The sequence below is a fragment of the Prionailurus bengalensis genome, chromosome C1 (genome assembly GCF_016509475.1).
Source record: "Prionailurus bengalensis isolate Pbe53 chromosome C1, Fcat_Pben_1.1_paternal_pri, whole genome shotgun sequence".
NCBI lineage: Eukaryota > Metazoa > Chordata > Mammalia > Carnivora > Felidae > Prionailurus > Prionailurus bengalensis.
In genome coordinates, this window is record NC_057345.1 from 18958759 (window position 1) to 18981033 (window position 22275).

At 46.5% G+C, this 22275-nt stretch overlaps 1 protein-coding gene across 1 annotated transcript in view; it reads left to right on the forward strand.

The window, feature by feature from the left end:
* MACO1 (macoilin 1) overlaps positions 1 to 18132 on the forward strand; it is a 63975-nt gene extending 45843 nt beyond the window's left edge. Inside the window, exons 7-11 of the mRNA XM_043574092.1 lie at positions 4149 to 4307; positions 5569 to 5751; positions 7925 to 8045; positions 11789 to 11963; positions 17651 to 18132. Coding sequence (XP_043430027.1) covers positions 4149 to 4307; positions 5569 to 5751; positions 7925 to 8045; positions 11789 to 11963; positions 17651 to 17853 — 841 coding nt within the window. The 3' untranslated portion in view covers positions 17854 to 18132. The remainder of the gene's footprint in view (positions 1 to 4148; positions 4308 to 5568; positions 5752 to 7924; positions 8046 to 11788; positions 11964 to 17650) is intronic.
* The last annotated feature ends 4143 nt before the right edge of the window (positions 18133 to 22275 follow it).

Here is a 22275-nt window from a genome sequence, read left to right on the forward strand (position 1 = left end):
CAGCTCAAGTCTTGATCTCTGAGTCATGAGTTCAAGCCCTGCATTGGACTCTGCACTGGGTGTGAAGCCTACTTAAGAAAATACATATATATATATATATATATATATATATATATATATATACACATACATATATACATATATACATATATGTGTATATATACATATATACATATATATATACACACACACATATATACACATATATATATACACACATATGTATATATATATTTTTTTATATTTATATATATATTTTTATATATACACATATATGTAATTGTCTCTCAGGAAAAGCATCGGTTTTTTTTTTAAGTTTATTTATTTAGTTTGAGAGATTGCATGAGTGGGGGACATGCAGAGAGAGGGAGGGGGAGAGAATCCCAAGAGGTCTCTGTGCTGCCAGTGCACAGCCCAACATGGGGCTCGAACCCACGAAACCCCAAGATCATGACTTGAGCCGAAACCAAGAGCCGGTCACTTAACCGACTGAGCCACCAACGCACCCCAAGAAAGCGTTAATTTAACCTTGAATGTTCACTATATATGTATAACATTCAAGGTTAGATTAACGCTTTCTCTGAGAGACAATGAAAAATTTCCCCTCGTAAGTTTTAAAAATTCCTGAGAGTTTTCCATTTAGCACTTTAAGGTATCTTGCGCATCACGCGGTGTTCATACAGATCGGCGTTTCTTAAACTGGGAATGCTGGTGTCAGCTCACAGGTTTGCTGTAGCTGTTTGGAGAATAGCAGTTCAGAATTTTACAAAATTAAGGGCAGTTATGAAAATCCTGAAGCATTTTTTTTTATTAAAAGAATTTTTTTTTAATGTTTATTGATTTTTGAGACAGAGGGAGACAGAGCATGAGTGGGGGAGGGGCAGAGAGAGAGGGAGACACAGAATCTGAAGCAGGCTCCAGGCTCTGAGCTGTCAGCACAGAGCCCGACGCGGGGCTCGAACTCACGGACCGCGAGATCATGACCTGAGCCAAAGTCGGCCGCTTAACCGACTGAGCCACCCAGGAGCCCCCTGAAGCATTTTTTTAAGTTTATTTATTTATTTTGAGAGAGCAGAAGCAGAGGAGGGGCAGAAAGAGAGGGGGAGAGAGAGTCCCAAGCAGGCTCTGTGCTGTCAGCGTGGAGTCCAATGTGGGGCTTGAATTCACAAACTGTAAGATCATGACCTGAGCTGAAATCCAGAGTCGGACACTTAACTGACTGAGCCACCTAGGTGCCCTGAAAATCCTGAAGCATTTTAATTTCACTTCTCTGTCTTGTAAGATTAGGTGATTTTATTTTAAAAATAAATAAACTTTATTGAAGTACAACACACATCTGCAAACGTGCACAAATCCTAAGTATACTATTTATGAATTTTCGTAACCTTCGTAGCCACACTGTTCTATTTTTATTGCATTGTCTTTGATAAAATTTCATAATTATACATAAGAAAATATATTGTTGTTCAGGGTTCTATGGTCTCCGGAAGTTACGCTTAAGATATTTTGCTTTTTTGTTCTCATGATTACATTAACTCTCCGAGTTTTTACATATTTCAAGGAACTCTAAATTTCCATTCAGAATATTGTCGTTATTCTTAGTTCAGGATAGGGAAATTGGCCTTCAGAGATTAAAGATGCAAAAAAGTGAAAACTGCAAAATTATTGACAGCTAGGCTCAGCAGATTTAATTTTTCTTTCATTCCCAACTGCGGCTGGTTGTGTGGAACTTGATTCCTGTGCCTCTGCATATGATACAGCTCAGGTTGCTAATCTGAAGAAGCAGATCAGCAGCCAGCGGTAAGTGTGTCAGGCCTAGAAATCCTAGACCAAGCTGGGAGGGACTTTAGAGGTCATTAGCCCAAGATAGGGAAACTGAGTCCTGGAAGGTTACATGCCTTGCCCAGGGTTGCGGAGTTGGTACCAGCGCTGAATCTAGAATCCTGATCCTAAACCCCATTAGTAAACCACGCTAAGCCTCTATGCTCCTCTTAAAACTCACCCTTTCTACTAAAAATGCAGTCCTCAGACTTTGAAATGGACTTCTCCGGAAAGATGAATAACCTAGCATGTTTTTCAGCCAAACTTCTTAATGGGGATAACCTGACAGCATTGACCTGCTTTGGGTTGCTTCGGGTGAATGAAGGATGGTGTCGGGTTGATACAAATGCCAGTCTGTAATTGTTTAGAGCAGTTCTGGGAGGACATTCATCTGGAATAACCCTGGCAGTAGGGAAAGTATGGCGTGATGTCGACTTGTGACCCCTTCCCTGGGGAGTGAGCTGTGTCAGGAGATCCAGCAGTGTTCTGGAATACTGGGTCTCAAGTCTCTTCCGGGACACAGGACAGGGGGACAGGCTACTGTTCCTGGGCAGTGACCATCGATGGCTTACGACTTTTTTGCTTTTGAGATTTTGTTTCAGGTGACGAAAGGTAGATCGGTAAATAAAGCTGCTCTTTGGTTTTCTAAGGGAGGCCAGGCAACATATGTTTAGTACGTGCTGATCACTGTGGCGGGCCCTGGGGACTTAGTGCTTAACAAAACATGGCTGTAAGGACTTCGTCTGTGGGGCCAGCCGTTCCGGGGAGAGATCACCACTGCCATCCAGAAATCTCGGTTCTGTTGGAATATCAGATCAGTGAAATGCACAAGGGTCTCATCGTAGCAGACTGACTTTTGCCTGCCTGTTTGTCAGAAAGGATACCCTCTCAGTCCCACATGGCGGCCAACCTCGGCCTGACCTTCAGTGCCACCCTCCACAGTCCCATCCACCAGACCCTTTCTGCCCTTTCTCACTTCTTCCCAGAGTCCAGGCTTTCCTCAGAGGTCAGGCTCGTTCCGTCCCCAAGCATCTGTGACCGTCCTTACTTTTGAGTATGTTTTCCCCTTGTTTAGAATGCCCCCTTCCCCTCTTCTACTTCTCTAGATCCTGCCCAGCCTTCGAGGCCCAACCTGGTTCTCATCTTCTCTTGTCAGCGCTCCTGTGGCACTTGCACCCATACCACGGGGAGATGACAGAGCCACAGCTCAGCCTGCTGAAGGAGAGAATGGGCTCTGGAGCCTGCATAACCGTGGGCTGGAACCTTTCCTGAATCTAGACTTCTTCATCCGTAAAAATGGGAGTCATAATCTACCCTTAGCCCACAGTTGTGTGTACTAAATGAGTTCGTAGCATTAAAGCCTGTAGAACAATGCCTGGCGCGTAAGTTCTCATTAAATTTTAGTTATCATTCCTTCTCGCATATATTTAATCACGGCCTTCCTTGCGTTAAGTGTTTAATCACTTTAAGTAGCTGCTTATTGGCCCCTAGTGAAATTATAAAGCCCTCTCATGAAGAAAGAATCCTGATTTTATACTTTCTGTTGACGCTCTTCAGTCCTACGTGTGCATATAAGAGTTCCCCAAGACATATCGCTTAAAGCGAAGCTATTACTGTATTAAAGAAAACAGATGGAGCCAACGTAAGAAACTGAAGAGAGAAGATAGGCTTCAGTTCACTGATGGAGTTTGCTTATGATTCTCAGAGCATGTCATTTGTTCTTTTTTTCATTGTTGTTGAGTCTTGTGAGTCCTGCTGTCATAGTCACCGGAAGTGTGAACATCATTTAGCAAAGACGCGAGTAATTTCAGAGGTTGTCTTAGACACTCCTCTAGGCCCGTGGTGGGAGGGAGTCTCAGACGGTAAATTCTGCTCTATCAGAATATACCAGGGCAGGTGGGTCATAAGCTGGTTGTTACTAATACATCCCCCTTGCTGAGGGGCAAAGGAAATTCACCAGGGTGTGTGGGTGTTGCAGGGGGAAGGGTTGGGGGGGAACCCAAGCCTTCAGCCACCCTCCCTCTGTCTTTCCTTCCTCCTTCGTTAGCAGCTCAGGAACTCACAAGCACTTCACCTGTCCGTGTTCACAAACATTTGGAGGAAACCCACAGTTACTCTCTGGTGGTGGGAAGAGGCGGGGGCCCAGGCAGAAAGAAGCACTCCATAGAAAGCCTGTCGCAGGCAGGCATCCCGGTGCTGGCAGGAGCCACCGAAGGGAGGGGTCTTCTGCCCTGTGCCCGGCGGTCTGGGACTTGAGCCAGGCTCTCCCGCAGAGGCCCGTGTGTGTCCTTTCCGGGATGAAAATGCCACATTTCTCCCTCTCCTAGGCTGGAACAAGATATTAAAAAGTTAAAGGCTGATCTGCAGGCCAGCAGACAAGTGGAACAGGAGCTCCGCAGCCAGATCAGCTCCCTCTCCAGCACCGAGCGAGGGATCCGCTCAGAGATGGGCCAGCTCCGGCAGGAGAACGAGCTGCTGCAGAACAAGTACGTGCGCCGCGCGGACCTTCGGTCGGGAGCCAGGCGGCCGCACCGTCTGTGGCTTGGAGCACAGGATTTGTGATGACGGAGGGACCTGGCAAGGGGGGTTTTCGATGAAATGTTTAAAATGCTCGATTTAGTATTAGGTAGCCAACATATTATAAAATCTATAAAAACTTACTACATTGCAACCAGTTTATTAATATTACTATTTTTTGCTCATTTAATAACTTCTTCGCTTAGTTTAAAATAGTTATTGCGCCTTTGTGATAATATCAGTAAAAGTGACGAGAAGTAGTTCTGCTACAATGTGAAAATCTTGCTCCTTTGAATGAAAGTTTCCAGGGGAACAATGCACTCTATTTACCTTCATCTCTGGAACTCAAAAATGACATTGAACCTTGATTTTATTTGAAGAGGCAAGCAAAAAGCCAGCTCTTCTGTGTGAATTTGTTTATGCTTCCCATTGATTCATCCTGGAATTTCTTCTTGACTCAATATGAATATGTCATTTTTTTTTATTTTCTTCAGTCTCTGCAGTGTGTGCCTGGGGTAGTGATTACTATTCTAGGCTGTGGGCTTTCCCCATTGAAAGAGAAGTCCTTCGGCATTTTTGAACAGCATAACTCGAGCGTTACAGCTTGTTATAAGCAAATAACTTCTCCATTGCTTCTGGCTCACATGTGGGATGGAGAACATCTCACCTTACACTGATATACTGAGATAAACTCACCTTATATTGATAGGTAAAGCTGGGGGTGGTGGGAGGCAGGGAAGGGACTATGGCTAAAATTTCTGTCTGAAATGAAGCACCGTGTGACTCTAACTCCAGGATCTATTTTGGGATCCTCAGAAAACATCTCACAGCTGGAAAGGAAAGCCTGTATTCAGGCAAAGAAAAACCTCCCCTTCCCACCCTTGACCTCAGTTTCAGCGGGGCTGGATAAAGTTTCTTCAAGGTGCTTTGGGGCACTAGACTTAGTTCTACAACTATCTTTCCCTCTGATGGAAACTTGTTTTATGCTTCTTTTCTGGATTACCTTCTGTAGATCACTTACCTTAACAGGCTAGGTCTTACTCTGTATCTTGGTAGGCAACCTCTCTGTTGATGTTTTGGAATTGTTAAGTAATAACAACATTATGTTTTTCCTGGGATCTCTGGGAGCTGACTCTTATGATTTGCTGTTCAAAAGAGGAGCCATGTTTCTCCAGGGTTCCGAGTGGGCATTTCTAATTACAAAACTCTATGATAATCATTTCCATATAGGTTACATAATGCTGTGCAAATGAAGCAAAAAGACAAGCAGAATATCAGCCAGCTGGAGAAAAAGCTAAAAGCTGAGCAGGAAGCCCGGAGTTTTGTAGAAAAGCAGTTAATGGAGGAGAAAAAAAGGAAGAAGTTAGAAGAAGCCACTGCTGCCCGGGCCGTCGCATTTGCTGCTGCGTCGAGGTATGCCTGTGTCACCCGAGCGCTTCCTCTGAGGTTGGCCTGCCTTGCAGCAAGACAGGCATGGGGATTTGAGGCCTTGGGCAGGACTGGAATAGAGCGATCGTGCAGGGATAGGTGGCCACCGAGCACTGTTGCATGAACTGGCCAAGCCCCGTCTGTGCAACTCGCACTGGCTTGTAACAGCTTCGTCCTTTGGCGACCCCATCGATGGGGTGGGAGGAGGGACTCACCATGGTTCCCGCACCCGGGAGCAAAGTGCTGCTTGTAAATGGGTTTCCAGTCACTTTGTGTGTGGCCAGTAACTACTAAACGCTTGGAGAGATTCCAGTCTGGGATTTTATTCCCTTTATAGAGCTGTCGCTACTCTCTACTCTCAGGTGTGCGTGTTTCTGGAGTTTTTATCTTAAAATAGAAGATAGGGAAAATGTTGCTTGCCCAAGTACTTTGTACCGATCGCTCCTGTCTTTGTTGGATATCAGCAAACTGTCAAATGAACTGGAAAAGATGAAAGGAAACTTAGGTCACTATTAGATATCATTGAATTTGTGGAGTGAGGAGAACTGGGGACTACTTCTACACCATTGAAAAGGATGTAAGGGTTCCAGAAACTGATATGTAATTGCCACCTGAATTCCAGCCAGGAGAGAAGATCGTTTAGAGAACTCTTGGGCGGGGGTAGAGCGCTGGCAGCGGAGGGGAGGGGGTGCTCTGCTTCACTTTATCACTTTCTCCCTTCTGTGTCTGTTTTGACTAGTGAATTCCATCTGTGTGTAGGGGTCAGTTATGGGTTTACAGTTGCAGAGCGAGGGTAAACTATTATTTATTTCATTTTAAGTCTTGACCCTAATTTGTGTCTACGTGATACATCTCTACTGTCGTTCTTCCTTAAGTTTTGCTCTTTGCCTTACACATGTTAAAAGCCTTCTCTTGGGCTCTGTAGAATAACTGATGGACCATCGTTTCGCATTTAAGGAAATAATAGCCAGAGAGAACTCTTTCCTCCTGTGTGAGCCCGCCACCCCCAGTAGACTCTCTAGTGCACGTAGCTGAGCTCACTTGGCCCATCAGCGTCTATACAGACTCACAAGACACTTTACGAGCCTGCCTAGCACGTGGGGGTTTTGTTTATTCATTTGTTTAAAGATTTGTAAGCACAGACTTCTGAAAAAAGCCCAAGTTCCTGAAGCACTGACACTGGCAGGAGATTTTTCTGAACAGTCACCTGGTGTGGCTTGTGCTGTCCTTAATTCGTCCAGCACCTACCCTGAAAAAAAAGTCCACTGAGGAGGATAGGACAGTCCCTTAACCAAGTTGCTCAGTGCCTGATGCCTGAGACTCAGGACCTTGGTTTCAGTCTCTTCCCTGACTCCCTTTCGTTTCCAGTCAAGCCTGTTTGTTTTGGTCTTCCCCTTAGATGGCCCTTGTCTGCCATCCCTTCCGTAGAGGCCGTCTGTATTCCCGAGTAAATCTCCAGGTGTAAGTCTCTCGCTGGCCCTTCCTTTTTGGTAGGCACAGGACACCTGCTTTCTCCATCTGGCTGTGTCTGTGATGTAAATGCTTAATCAGCTTCAGAGTGGCCATTGCCATCACCTTTTTTAGTTTGTCCTTATTACGGCCCTGAGAAGCAGCCTGATGCTGTGGCAACTTCATGATTCCAGGAAGGTGAACTTGCCGATGCATCGACCCTCAAAAGTGAAAACTTTTTAGCTCACTGCCCCCTGCTGGAGACAGCACTTGCCCGGGGCTCTCTTACTCAGCTCCTGGGCACCGCCTCAGGTCACGTGGCCTGGTGGAAGCTGGCTGCGTTAGGAAGCTGGAAAACCTCACTTCTCATCCCAGTTCTGAGAGCTACCAGCGAGGTGGTGTTGGACTAGTATTATATCTGTGTGGTCTCAGTTTTCTTATCTGGAAAATGGGACAATATGTCCTGCCCTTGCAAAGAAGGCAGAATGGGTAAAGTACCTCACTTTACGCCTGGCTTATATTAGATACCCAATTAATGATAATTATTTTAGATCATTGTTGAAACAATCAAGGAACAGAGAATGAGCAGACTGAGCCAAAAACTAAAACCTGACAAACTCCGGAGTAGAAGAGAAGTATCAGTCCTGCAGTGTAAGTAAACCAGATAGTCTTTTAAATCCCTTTCTTTCCTTCTCTTTTTTTTCAAAAGGGGGGAGTGCACCGAAACCTTACGGAATCGGATCAGAGAATTAGAAGCAGAGGGCAAGAAGCTCACGATGGACATGAAGGTGAAAGAAGACCAGATCAGAGAACTAGAACTGAAAGTTCAGGTACGGGGGGCACAGAGGACTTTCTCGTCCTTGGGTTCCTCTTCTGCGTTAGCTGTGTGCTCACTGCTGCAGTGTGGAGATGGTGCCTTTTGATAAAAGGCCAAATGCCACCACCTCGGAAAATCTCTGAAGGCCAAAAAGAAGCTCTAGCCTCATGCAGCTCGTTCAAGTCATATTTAATTAGCTGGATTCTAACACAACCAGGAATGCTGATGGTCCTTTGACACGGTTTATACCAGAATTTGACTTCCTGTAGATTCATCTCATTCTTTCAGGTTATAGGCCAGACTAGTGATCTTTGGAACGTGTCTGCCTCTTCTTAGCCCTAAACCTCTGTCCATCACCAGGGAATTCACCGTCCTGGATGGCTCTGCACCTTGCAGATTGCAGTTCTGAGCAGTGCATGAGAGGAAAAGCTGCCAGTGCTATGGACACAACCAGTTTTCTGACCCATGTGGACTTTAGCCAAGTATTTGGCATCGGTTCTGCAAAGGGACATTTAAAAGTAATGTTGGGGGCGCCTAGGTGGCTCAGTCGGTGGAGCGTCCGACTTCGGCTCAGGTCACGATCTCGCGGTCTGTGGGTTCGAGCCCCACGTCGGGCTCTGTGCTGACTGCTCAGAGCCTGGAGCCTGCTTCCCATTCTGTGTCTCCCTCTCTCTCTGCCCCTCCCCCGCTCATGCGCGCGCTCTCTCGCTCTCTCTCTCTCTCTCTCTCTCTCTCTCTGTGTCAAAAATGAATGTACATTAAAGAAAAAAAAAGTAACGTTAGGGTCCCTGGGTGGCTCAGTCGGTTAAGCATCCGATTCTTGATTTCAGCTCAGGTTGTGATTTCACAGTTTGTGAGATCGAGCCCCACGTCGAGCTCTGCGCTGACAGCGAGGAGCCTGCTCGAGATTCTCTCTCTCTCTCTCTCTCTCTCTCTCTCTCTCTCTCTCTGCCCCTCCCCTACTTGCACATGCATACACTCTCTCTCTCTCTCTCAAATAAATAAACTTAAATTAAAAAAAAAAAAAAGGGAAGTCGCTAGAGTAGGTGACACAACTTGGAGACCAAGCCCAAAGTGTGTAATAAAAGTGGCAGCACAAATGGATGGGACAGTGAGGATCAGTCAGAAAAAGGCTTTGGGACAGTTAAGTGACCAGGAAAAAAAATTAGAAGCTCATCTCCTACTACACAAAAAGAAATTCCAGATGAAGGGTTGAATTCGGGGTGAAAAGAAGCATTTTGTTTTAAACTGAGTGAAAATATACTAGAATTTATTTGATCTTGAAACCGGGAAAAATGTCCTAAACGAAAATAATGGGGAAAAAAATCACAAAACAAAAAAAAACAAATCAAAAAAATCCATTGAGGGGGGTACAGGTATTGCAACAAATATAAGGAATTAATACTCTTGATATGTAAGTAGCTCATAAAATTGGTTAAGTGAAGCTCAGTTGGAAAAATAGGCGAAAGATGTGAACAAATAATTTACAGAAGAAAAAGAAATGGCTGAAAAGAATATAAGGATATAGCCTCATCAATCACCAAAGACCTATAGATTAAAATTAGATATCATTTCTCTCCTGTAGAAATTTCTTTTTATTTTTTTAATTTTTTTATGTGTATTTACTTTTGAGAGAGAGCGAGAGAGACAGCATGAGCAGGAGAGGGGGAGAGAGAGAGGGAGACACAGAATCTGAAACAGGCTCCAGGCTCCGAGCCGTCAGCCCAGAGCCCGACACGGGGCTCGAACTCACGAACCGCGAGATCATGACCTGAGCCAAAGTCGGACGCTGAACCGACAGAGCCACCCGGGTGCCCCCGTTTCTTTTTTTTTTTTTTTTTTTTAATGGCATTATATTTGGCATACCATGTGACTTTAGTTGCAGGTGTACAACGTAGTGATTGCACACAACTCTGTACATCATGCTGTGTTCAAGGCAAGTGTCCCCATACAACACTAGGGTGTAGTTGCAGTACCTCGACTGTATTCCCTATTCTGTACCTTTTTATCCTTGTGACTTATTTATTCTGAACTAGAAGCCTATACCTCTCACTTCACCCCTCACCCATTTTGCCCACCTCACAATCCCCTTCTTGTGAGGATTGTGTGTGTGTGTGTGTACAATACATATCACATTTTATTTATCCACTCAGCTCTTGATGGACCCTTGGGTTGCTTCCATGTCTTTGCTCTTGTAAATAATGCTACAAAAACACATAGGGGTGCATGTTTGGTGTTTTTGTTTTCTGTGGGTAAACACCCAGGAGTAGAATTACTGGATCATATGGTATTTCTACTTTTAATATTTTGCGGAACCTCCATACTGGCTGAACCAGTTTACATTCCCACAAGCAGTGCACAAGGGTTCCTTTTTCTCCACATCCTCACCGACATTTGTTATTTCTGGTCTTTTTGATACTAGCCTCTCTGACAGGTATAAGGTGATTTTGTTATTTTGCCTTTTTCTGACGATTAGTGATGTTGAACATCTTTTCATAGTTATGTCTTCTTTGGAAAAATGTCTACTCAGATCCTCTGCCCATTTTTAATCAGATTGGGTTTTTTTTGGTTTTGAGTTCTGGAAGTTCTTTATATATTTTGGATATTAACCCCTTAATATCTCTTTTGCACATATCTTCTCCATGAAGTAGGTTGCCTTTTCATTTCGCAAAAGTATTTTGGTGTAGTCTCAATAGCTCATTTTTGCTTTTATTTTCTTTATCCCTTGTGAAATTAGCAAAGAATTTTTAAATGATAATATCAGCCTGGGTGAGGGTAATAGAAACAGGCCTCATAATTGCTGGCAGAAGTGTAACTTTCTGGAAAAGTTCATATACTTTTTAAGTATTTCCCTCTTCAGAACCCTTGCCTAAGATGAACATTTTAAAATCTCATCATTGATTGATAAACAAAGATGTTCATCATAGTGGTATATAAATGAAAACAAAATCTTAACAAAGGGAGATTCATTTAATAAATTATGGTACATATACAAGAATATTATATAGCCGTTAAAAATTACATTTTCAAAAACCAGTTGATTTAAAAAACTATACAAGACTACATATGGTGTGATCTCATTTATGCTAAAAGATATACATATGCTTCTAAAAGACTAAAAATATATAAAGTTTCTTATGCTGTCAGGAGTTTGAGTAATTTTCATTTTCTCCTTTGAACTTTAACATATTTCTAATTCTCCGTAAGAAGTTTGGATTTCTCTTAAAATGAAAAAATTAAAATATCTGTATGTGTGTATATTTATACTTATATTTAAATATATGTATTTATTGGCTACGTTACCAGTTGTTTTAAGTGGGCTTACTCTGCAGTATGTCCTATCAAAATAATGAACATTTTTTATAACTTTTTAGTGCAGATTGAGAGTAGACTTTGGCAAATTGATGACAGCATTACAGCAGCATTTGCAACTGGCGGCAAGGAAAAAGTTCTTTGTACGTTCTGAGTTAGGCTTGTAAGAAAGTGTTTTATTTGGAAACAGAGTCCACTGTTACTAGAAACAGCCCAACGCCATCAAATTCATCTACTAAGATAGTTTTGTATGTCATATCGTCATATAAATACACTTTTCACTCCCTCTAAGTGGTAAGATTCTTAACCCATGAAACACCCGGATTCTGTATTCTAGGGGCCAGGTCAGTAATAGTGGGATTTTATTTGTGATTTCAGGCTAATTTGTAGACATCGATGCCAAAACTATCTTGTAACATCTTGCTGCTTTGATGATGTTGATAGGAGCTTCGGAAGTATAAGGAAAATGAGAAGGACACTGAGGTGTTAATGTCAGCCCTCTCGGCCATGCAAGACAAAACACAGCACCTGGAGAACAGTCTGAGCGCAGAGACGAGAATCAAGCTGGACCTGTTCTCTGCACTGGGGGACGCCAAGCGACAGCTCGAGATCGCCCAAGGTAGGAGAGCAGCGGGCCCCAGAGGAGGTGGTGTGACGAACAATGCACAGGAACACAGCACACGTCCCTTAGAGCTCAGAACCAAAGACATTCAGTTTTCTTGGTTTGTAAGTACCCGACCTTGACATCTAGGAATTATCACACTAATTCATTCCGCAGACGTATTTTGAGGTGAGAGTATGTCAAGTGCAGGGCACACAGAGAAGAGGATGAGTTTCTGTGCTCAAGGAGTTCACGGTGTTGTTGAAGAAAGAGACAACTGCGGAGTCACCCAAAGGTGGTGGTGTAGGAACATACCGAGGGGCAGGGACTGAGCCAGTCTGGGAGTTAGAGGGCTGTTTCTCAGGGGAGCTGATGTCTGAGTTGGGTTTTGAATGATGAGCAGGGGTTAGCTCAGTGACGAAGCAGTGTAGGAGGGCGAGGGGCAGAGAGGCATCTGAACAGAAGAAACAGCTTGAGGGAGGCCAGGGAAGCTAGGAAGGCCTGACGCGTTCCAGGCCGCAGCCGGCTGTACATGGTTACGAACGAGGGAGCACTGGGAGCGGCTTCTGGAGAGTAGGCCGTGCACTCCACAGCTACTTCCTGAGGCCCTACTGTGTGCTGGGCACTGCAAGACGCCCCAAGGGGACAGGCAATAACAAGCAGGCATAGAGCGTATCAGGTGCTGATGGATGCAGGGATAAAAATGAGGCGGTATCCAGGCAAGAAGTGTGTGTGTCTGTGTGGGGCCACTAGTTTGACACGGTGGTCGTGGAAAATCCTTTGAAGAGGTAGCATTTGGGCAGAGGCTGAAAGTAAGAGAGTGAGGGAACCACGTAAGTCTAAAATCTCCGGGGAAAAAGCACTTCAGGCCTCAGGAGCATAGGCCACAGCCTGAGGGGCGGGTATGGTTGCTGGCGTCAGAGTGGCCGGGCCACATTTGTAGCCCTTGGAAAGAACTTGGGACTTTGCTCTGAGTAACACGGGGAGCTTTGGGAGGCTTCTGAACAGAGGCCTGATACAACCTGATGAAAAGAAATTTAGATTTTGTCCAAGAAACTAATTAGCCAGCATAGATTACTGAAAAAAAAAAAGAAATCAAACAGCTGACTTAGTAGGAGAAGGTTATTTCAACAGGCACTTAAAGAACATTCAAAGCATGCGTACGAGACGCTGAAGGAGAGAGAGGTACAGATAAGACACGGTGTGGTGGGGGATCTACTAGGGTGTTCAAACTTTTTGGTCTTGGGGACCCCTTGACACTCTTAAAATTATTTATTGAGTAACCCAAGGAGATTTTTCTCAAGTGGGTTATGTCAATCAGTATTTACCTATTAGAAACTGAAACTTGGGGGCACCTGGGTGGCTCAGTCGGTGAAGCATCCGACTTTGGCTCAGGTCATGATCTCGCAGTCTGTGAGCTCAAGCCCCATCTCGGGCCCTGTGCCGACAGCTCAGAGCCTGGAGGCTGCTTCGGATTCTGTGTCTCCCTCTTTCTCTGCCCTTCCCCGCTCGTGCTCTGTCTCTGTCTCTCAAAAATAAATAAACATTAAAAAAAATTTGTTTAAAAGAAATTAAAACTTAAAACATGTATTAATTCATTTTCAAATAGCATAATAAACATATAACTTATTTGTTTTTTTTAAATTTTTTTTTCAACGTTTATTTATTTTTGGGACAGAGAGAGACAGAGCATGAACGGGGGAGGGGCAGAGAGAGAGGGAGACACAGAATCGGAAACAGGCTCCAGGCTCTGAGCCATCAGCCCAGAGCCCGATGCGGGGCTCGAACTCACAGACCGCGAGATCGTGACCTGGCTGAAGTTGGATGCTTAACCGACTGCGCCACCCAGGCGCCCCATATAACTTATTTGTATGAGAAAGAACTATATTTGCCCAAAACCCCAGAGAAAATTTAATGAGGAAAAATGGCATTGTTTTACTCTGAGCCAATCTCTTTAGTTTCTGGTTCAGTAGAAGATAGTTCGGTTCTCATCCCTGTTTCTACCTTCAGTCTGTTGTAATTTTACTTGCATGTGGTTTCTAGAAGACTCCACTTACCCCCAGGAGGGAATGAATGTGCAGAAGGCCAACGATGTATTAGTATGATCACAAAGATGGTTGGACCCTGTGGGCCCTGTGTACGGCAGAGAGGCCTATTGCCAGTGGGTAGAGGTGGGGGACTTGAAGGGCCAGAGCAGTGATCAGGGGTGGCTTCACGAGGGAGGGGACATTGAGTGGGCTTTGAAGCATGGATTCTGAGGGCAGAGAATGGCAGGGGAAAGTCATTGTTACCTGGGGGGCTCGTGCAAGCAAAGGAAAGAAATGTCCAGATGAGCAGTGGCCTCAGGCTGGAGGACTTGGGAGATGAGGGGGACCGTGAATGAAGCCAAACCAGACTGTGTCTTCCCTAGATTCTTCAGGAGGGATGGGGTGACGTGTTCTGGCCATTGTTTTGGAAACGTCTTTCCAATAGCAATGTGAAAGATGGATCTGGAAGGTGAGATTGAGGAGAGGCAGGTAGACTCCCTAGGAGGCTGTGACTGTCTTTTGTCTCAGAGGTGGGGAGCGTGGGGGAGGGAGGGTGGTCCAGACAGGGAGGGAAGGAAAGTGGAGGCACCTGGGGCGATGTGGGAGGATAAAGTTGCTGGGAGCAGAGAAGAAGAACAGAACAGAATCAGGGAACGAGAAGAGAGAGTGACTTTGGTTGGAGATGCTCTGAGTTGGAGTCGTTTCCTGGACACCCAGGTGAGAGATCGTCGTCAGTCGGGGCATTTGGGGTCTCATCTCCAGCGAGAGGGCCCAAACCCCGGGAGCAGGGGGGAATATACAAGTTGTGAAAAGTTAATGGAGCCGTAGGAGGGGCTTGGGATGGCCCAGATGATAGAGCAAGAAGAATGGCAGGTTGGGAGTCGGGCTTATTAATCTGTGGACTCAGAGAAAAGCATTTAGGAAGAAGGTTCCTGGGAATTCTGTTCTAAAGCTGACCTTCTGGGGCGCCTGGCTGGCTCAGTTGGAAGAGCACGCAGCTTTTCACCTCGGGTCATGTGTTCAAGCCCCACGTTGGGTTGTAGAGATTACTTAAACTTAAAAAATTTTTTTTGGTTTAAATAAATAAAGCTGAACTTCTGGCCACACACCGGTTCCTTTGCCCTCCTGGCTCAGCTGGCTGCGAAAGGGGCCACCTCATTTCAGTTGCTCTGATTTGCACTGTGGGAGGACAGCCCCCTGGAGTGCGGGAGCACCTGGTCTCTGAATGGCCAAGGGGAGTTTGGCTTCCCAGCACAGACTGGGCTTCGGTGTCAGCCCAGGAATTCTTGCAAAGAGACAAAAAAGCAAAGAGAACTGCCTTTTTCAAAGCTCTGGGAATGTTTGCATGTTACTGATTAAAAAATCAAACTTGCATCTGCGTGGGGAAAAAAAAAAGGATACAGCAGCTCACAGATGCCGTTAGGTATTTTATTCATCTGAGGCTTATTTTGTTCAAAGGGAAGGAGGATATTTGATGCGAACTTGAAGCTGAGGGGCCACGAAGGAAGTCAGAGCAGTTCCTTTCTACTGCTCTTTGCTGGGCCTTCCCACTACTTCCCTCCCTTGTCAAGCTGAGAATATTCTAATAAGATCCAACTTTGTAATTCAAATCAAACCCCTTGTTGCTTTCCTGCTTCCTACTTTCTGTATCATTTGATTCATCCCAGTTCCAAAATGACTTTCATCTCTACTACATGCTTTTTAAAGATATGTCACTGCGCCCTCTTGCATTTCAAATACATTACCACCTTCTGCAGGACTCAAAATGAGTGCAACTCAAATGCAACCTCTTTTTTTTTTTTTTTGAAAGCATTTAAATTTCTGAAGTTCTGAAGGGCTACTCCTGAGCGTTCTTCCCGCAGTAGACCAGGGAGCTTCAAAGCGTGATGCAAATTGCGTGGGCTCTGGAACAGTGGTGCCAGGTTTAAATCCTGCTCTACCTCTTTTTTTTTTTTTTTTTTAATTTTTTTTTTTTCAACGTTTATTTATTTTTGGGACAGAGAGAGACACAGCATGAACGGGGGAGGGGCAGAGAGAGAGGGAGACACAGAATCGGAAACAGGCTCCAGGCTCTGAGCCATCAGCCCAGAGCCCGATGCGGGGCTCGAACTCACCGCGAGATCGTGACCTGGCTGAAGTCGGACGCTTAACCGACTGCGCCACCCAGGTGCCCCAAAATCCCGCTCTACCTCTTAATCACGGAATGACTTTGGGCAGGAGACATAACTTGCAGAGCCTGAGCTTTCTGGGGGGCTGGGCACTAGGGATGTGGCAGCGAACAAAGGGACAAACCCAGCTTCTGCCCTCATGGAGCAGAGGCCACTGGAGATGACGGGCACAGAGCATCACCCAAATGAGTAGTTACAGGAGGTAAAAGAATGTGGTACGTGGGAGTGCAGACTGGAGCCAGACCACACAGAGTTGAATCCTGGCTCTGTCATTTGGCCTCTCTCTGCCTCAGTTTCCTCATCTATAAAATGGATGATGATGATGATGATGATGGTAATTCCCACATCCTAGAGTCATTGTGATAAGTGAGTTTGTCTATGTAAGCACTTAGAACAGTGCCTGGCGCTTGTGTGTTAGCTGTTGTAATTATTATCCTTATTAGAAGAAAAGGACAAAAGGGAAAGCATGGGATGTGTTGAGAATCTAGGGATTGGGGGGGTGCGTGCAGGGTCGGGTCTGATTTTAAGGGGAGGGTCAGGGAAAGTCTGGTGAGGAAGTGAAACCTCAGGAGTGAACACAGAGCAGGAGAAGCACAGAAGAGGAAGTGGCCCAAGGCAGGAGTTGGTTGGGTCAAGAAGCTAAGCATAGTGGGGGGAGGGGGGATGCTGGGCGGCCGAGTCAGGTAACGTGAAAGTGTCCAGCAGGTGCAAAGTGGGCCGACAGGCCGAGCGGCACAGTGCCAAGAGGTGGGGACGAGCACACTGTGTCACTCTAGACCCCCCAGTGCAGCCGCTGCCGGGCTTCGTGTGCCTTCTGTAGGGGAACCCGGAGGCCCAGCGTGCGGTGATGGATTCTCAGGCCTCAGGTGTTCTGTATCCCTCGGTCTGACACTCAGATGTCCAGCCTCCCAGAAAAATATTCCCGCTCAAGAGGTGCAGCCGTGGTGCACCCTCTCGGCTGCCGTGGGTGACTGCCGTGCTCCACACGTGGCTCGACGTGTCGCTTGTCACCCCTCCATAAACAGAATCCCTTTTTAAACACCTGTAAAACCACGGCCCACAGGCCAGACTGGCCTGCCACCTGTTCTTGTATTCCCCATGGGCTGAGAATGGTTTTTGCATGTCAGAAAAAGGCGGGGGGAGCGCCTGGGTGACTCAGTTGAGCATCTGACTCTTGACTCGGCTCAGGTCATGAGATCGAGTCCCGAGTCGGGCTCCACACTGACAGCACGGAGCCTGCTTCGGATTCTCTCTCTCCCTGTCTCTGTCCCTCCCCCACTGTGCTCCCTGTCTCTCTCTCAAAATAAATCAACTTAAAAAAAACAAAACAAAACAAAGTGTGTGGCTCGCAATGCCTAAAATATTTACTGTTTGGCCCTTAACAGGAAAAGTTCCTACCCTTAGAAGCCATCAGAGCTGGAGGCAAACTCACTTGGGATTGGGCCTCCTCGAGGGCATTGTGTTAGAGGGACCCTCCCTTCTCACTCACGGTGGGTCTTTGCTCTTTCAGGACAAATTCTTCAGAAAGACCAGGAAATCAAGGACCTTAAACAGAAGATAGCCGAAGTCATGGCCGTCATGCCCAGCATAACGTACAGCGCCACGACCAGCCCCCTGAGCCCCGTTTCCCCCCACTACTCTTCCAAATTTGTGGAGACCAGCCCCTCTGGACTTGATCCCAATGCCTCTGTTTACCAGCCCCTGAAGAAATGAAGGCCAGCTGTGGCTTTTGCCCAGCCATTTGGTTACCAGAAGGCATCACAAAGGAGCGTCTCTGGCAGTCAAGATAAAAAAAAAAAAAAAAAAAAAAAAAAGTTTATATTGTATTTTGTGGGACTGTATATGTTGTCGTTTTTAAAAAGGGGGGAAAGATAACATCCAAGTCTGATTAGAACTGCCCATCAGTTTTTCTTGTAAATTTTTAGAAGACCTCACAGAACTTTGCAGTTTATTTTTCTCGGCCAACACATTAAAACCATTCTTGGATTTCAAGTAGCCCGTTTTGCCTTTTATGTATTCTTACAGTTTCCTCTTGAAGAAAACAGACAAACAAACAAAAGCAGTGTTTTTTGCTTCCCAATCCTTTATTTTTGTTCGGTTTTGTTCTTAAATAAGCAACAAAACCTGCACGTTGGATTCACGTGGGATGCTAACAGAAACGTTTCTTTTTTAGAGTGGAAGGGTTAATAACCTCACACAGCTTTGCTCTCATAGCTGCATTACCCAAGATGATTATTGACATGACAGAAAACAAAAGGTGATTACCCCTCTGAGGAGCAGACCGACCCCAGGAGTGTCCCGTAAGCCCAGGGGAGCCAGGTGATGGGACTTAGCTCTCGAGCGTCCCTGGGGTCGAGTCTGAAATGCTCCTATCCCCCTCGGGTGTGCAGTCCTAGAAAATCGCTAGCAGTGCCTTGGGAAAAGACATTTCAAGAGGAAACTTGATGACTTTAAACTATCTTCCCCCTTCCCCGTCATCTGTCTTCTCTCTGTGTCGAGCCCACTGCGGATCCTGCCGTACAACTGGCGTGTAGCTGGGCTCTTGGACGCCACCCCGGCTGCATCCCGTGTCCTCTCAGAGAAAGCACCCGGGTGTTCTGGACTTCTCGAGGCAAGCACCTGGGGGCGGGGAGCCGGGCCGTGTGTGTGTGTGCCACAGACCTGCAAAGACAGCCAAGGAAAGCTGCAGTTCTGGGTTCGGGTTTGTTGGGTTTCGTTTTTTAATCTCCTTTCGTTTAACTGTGCTTTTCCTCTCTTCATCATCTTGTGTTGGATGATTTAAAAGAAACTTGACTATTCCTCAGCTCTTGTGCCAAGGAGGGTTTGTTGTTTTTGTTTTTGTTTTTAAGAGTTTTAAACTCAAAACTCTGCACAAAGATTTCGGTTTCAAGTGTATATTAGACACTGGTAGAAAAGTGTTTGCACTGGCCACTTTTGGAAGTGTTTAAGAATCCGGGGGGGGGAGGGCGGGGGGAGGGCCGGGGAGAGGGAGGGCCGAGGCAAAATTGTATTGGGAAACTAGGAAAATTAAGGAACCAAATAGATTGGTTTTGCTTCCTTGCCATGGATTCTGGAAGGACACCGTTCTTCTCAAATTTCCTGTCAATTGGCGTGTACGTCGTATTGAAAGCAGATTAAGTGGGACGCGCAAGTCAGCAAAATCGAAGTATTAAAAAGAATCATCCTTTTAATCACAGATCTTATTTGGGGGTAAGAAAAAATAAAAAAAAACTTCTAGCTTTAGCCAGGTGTGCATGTTGCTGCCACTTTGCATTTTTGAATCATCTTGTGTAATTGTCACCATGGAAGTGTTAACTCAGAACTGTCATAGGTTTTTTTCATCCTTGTGCAAAAACATGGAAAATTGTCACTGACTTTGTGTTGAGGTTTCCCCCACTTTGCTGCCTTTTGGGACACTATTTTCGTTAAACACTTGGTCTTGGCTGCATTCTTTTTTTTTTTTTTTTTTTTCTTTCCTGTGGGGTTCAAAAGAATAAAAACATTTTCTTACAGATAAAACTAGTTTTCTGCCTTTGTAAACTTTGCAGGAGGGACCACAAGGTAGATTGTTCTGAATGGGCCTTCGATGGTCGCCCTTGCTCTCTCCCCATCCCGGGCCCTGTCAGGGGGCAGTGCCCCCCCCCGTGTGGTGGGGCAGAAACAGGATTTGGGATGAATCCATCCAGGGTCTCAAGTTGATTTTAGTTCTAGTCCAATTTAAGACGTATCCATACTCATTCTCCCTCCCACCCTCCTCCCTCCCTCCCTCCTTCCCTCCCTCCCTCCTTCCTGGTCCATCCCTGCCCACTTTCTTTCTCCCTGGCTTCCTATGAGAACCAAGGCTGACCTGTTTTCTGGTACAACCCTCCTCTCCTGAAAAGGCAAGTCAGGGGTGGGGTTGGAAGGGAGTTGGCAAGGAAATACTGAGAGCAAATTTCCTTCCCGTTTTCCAGAATCTTTGGGGCTGCTTTGTGACCGACAGCCTGTTGGGTTTCCTATCTGCTCTAGATCCTGCGCTGACCTCCAAGGTAGCCACTTCCAAACCCTCCCTTGTTTCTAGAGGCTTTGTTTTCATCTTCTGACAAGCCAGCCTCCTCTCTTGGTCCCTGCTTTCCTCTCTTGGCCATTGTTACAACTGATCTTGGCTCCAGTTTTGGAAAATTCTGCTCTTGGCACCTCACCCTCTGTCCCCGTTGCTGCATGGCCTTCCTGAGTCTCAGCCACTTAGGCTCTTGCCGATACACCACACTTCATACCGTGAGCAGAGCTCCTCGGGGGAAGCACCTTGGCCTGGCCTTGGCCTTCGCCTTCCCGCAGGAACGTGTCTGCCCACGGCATTCTCACCGGCACGTTCTTTTACACCAAGAAAGTCTCCAGTTGTTGTCTTTGTTGTTTTAGGCCCATGACAAAGGGGTTCCGCTTCTGAATACACTAAACATTCGGTACGTGCCATAAAGCCGTGTTTGCCATTCTGGATGGTTAAATATTTACAGAAGGGGCAGGGCTGAGTGTGTTTTGACTGGCCGAATAACCTCTCTTTATTGCCATCCTCCAACCTGACCAGGAAAGAGCCACCGTGCGTCCATTCTCTGTGACAGTCTTTCCAGGGGATCCTATAAAGTGAGAAGGAACAGTTCCTCGGGGCTCGGGGCCTGAGGGGAGGGAATCGTCCTTCCTCCTCCCATCCCAGCCCGTCAGCCTCACCTGGCTGTACTCATGGGGCCGTGGCGAAAGCCACCCGGGAGGGCCGAACATGTCTAACAGCTGCTATCGGGCTGCTGCTTGCGAAATTCACAGCACGTTAGAGGGAGCCGAAGCGGTAAACCGGGAGCCAGTCCAGTGAAGGGCATAGTAAACTGTTTTCCAGGCGGCCCGTGGCAGCTACAAGGACCTCTGAGCCGGTAAGTGCCTGGTCTAGTTGCTCTCTTTGCCGCTGAGCTGGCCTCCTCCCAGGCTTGCTGCACCTGCCCGAGGGCACCGCTCTCTAAAGGCCCCCGTCTGCCCCAGGCCACGCAAAGCCCGGTGGCTTAGGCAAGCCCTCTAGACTGGGATCCAGTTCCGTGACCTCCCGCAACCTCTCTGGGGTGGGTGCGGTGTCCTCACCTTTAAGAAGGAGTATTGTTCCTGGTCGCCCTGCTGGCCCTGCTGGCTGGAAGGAGTTGCTATGGGAACTGCGGAACTACGCAGGGCCTCCCCCTGCAAGTCCAGAACTGCAGCAAGGAGTCGTGGTGGGGCAGGGAGCTGGCAGAATTCCTGTGCCTGGGGCCAGCTGCGTCCCCCACAGCACCCTGGGAGCTCTCCCCAGCCCCCACCCCACCCCACCCCACCCAGCCGAATCTGCATTTTAACAAATCTCCAGGTGATTTGGTCGCTTTGCAGTGTTAATTGTTTAGAAGCCTAACCTGAAGACCAAAGCACTGTCTCTTCTAGTTCAGAAAAAGCCAACTCTCAGGCTTTGAAAATTCAGTTAAGGGCTTAGTAGATGCGGGGGAATGGGGGGGGGGGGCGCCTGGGTGGCTCAAGTCATGATCTCGCGGTTCGTGAGTTCGAGCCCCACATGGGGCTCGCTGCCGTCAGCGCCTGCTTCAGATCCTCTGTCCCTCTGTCTCTCTGTCCCTCCCCCTCTCGCGCTATCAAAAATAAACATATATAAAAGAAAAGAGCCTAGTCGATGAGCAAGCTGGAGATGATGGGCCCTGAGCTTTATACATTTTGCTTATTTTGTTTATTATTCCCCACCCCCATCGGGATGTAAGCTCTGTGCGGGCAAGGGTTTTCATCCGTTTATTTACTGCTGTGACCGAGAACAATGACTGCTACATAGTAGGTGCTCAGTAAATGCGTGTTGAATGAATAAGGCTAATCAACGGGTTAGACGTGTTAACCTGAAAGACCGCCTCTTAACAGCGTCTCTGTAACAGTACCGTGAGAATGTCAGCGTGCACGGAACGGTTTCTAGAAGATGGGACAATTTACCATGACATCTTACATCTGCCCGTGTCTCGTTTCTGCCGAATCCTTGTTTTCTTGTCAGATTTTCTCGACAAACGCCTGCTTGACTTCGCCGGGGGCAGGGATTTCCTAAACAGCCGAGTGCGCAGAGGACGCTCACTTCTCCGTCAGGGAAACCTTGCC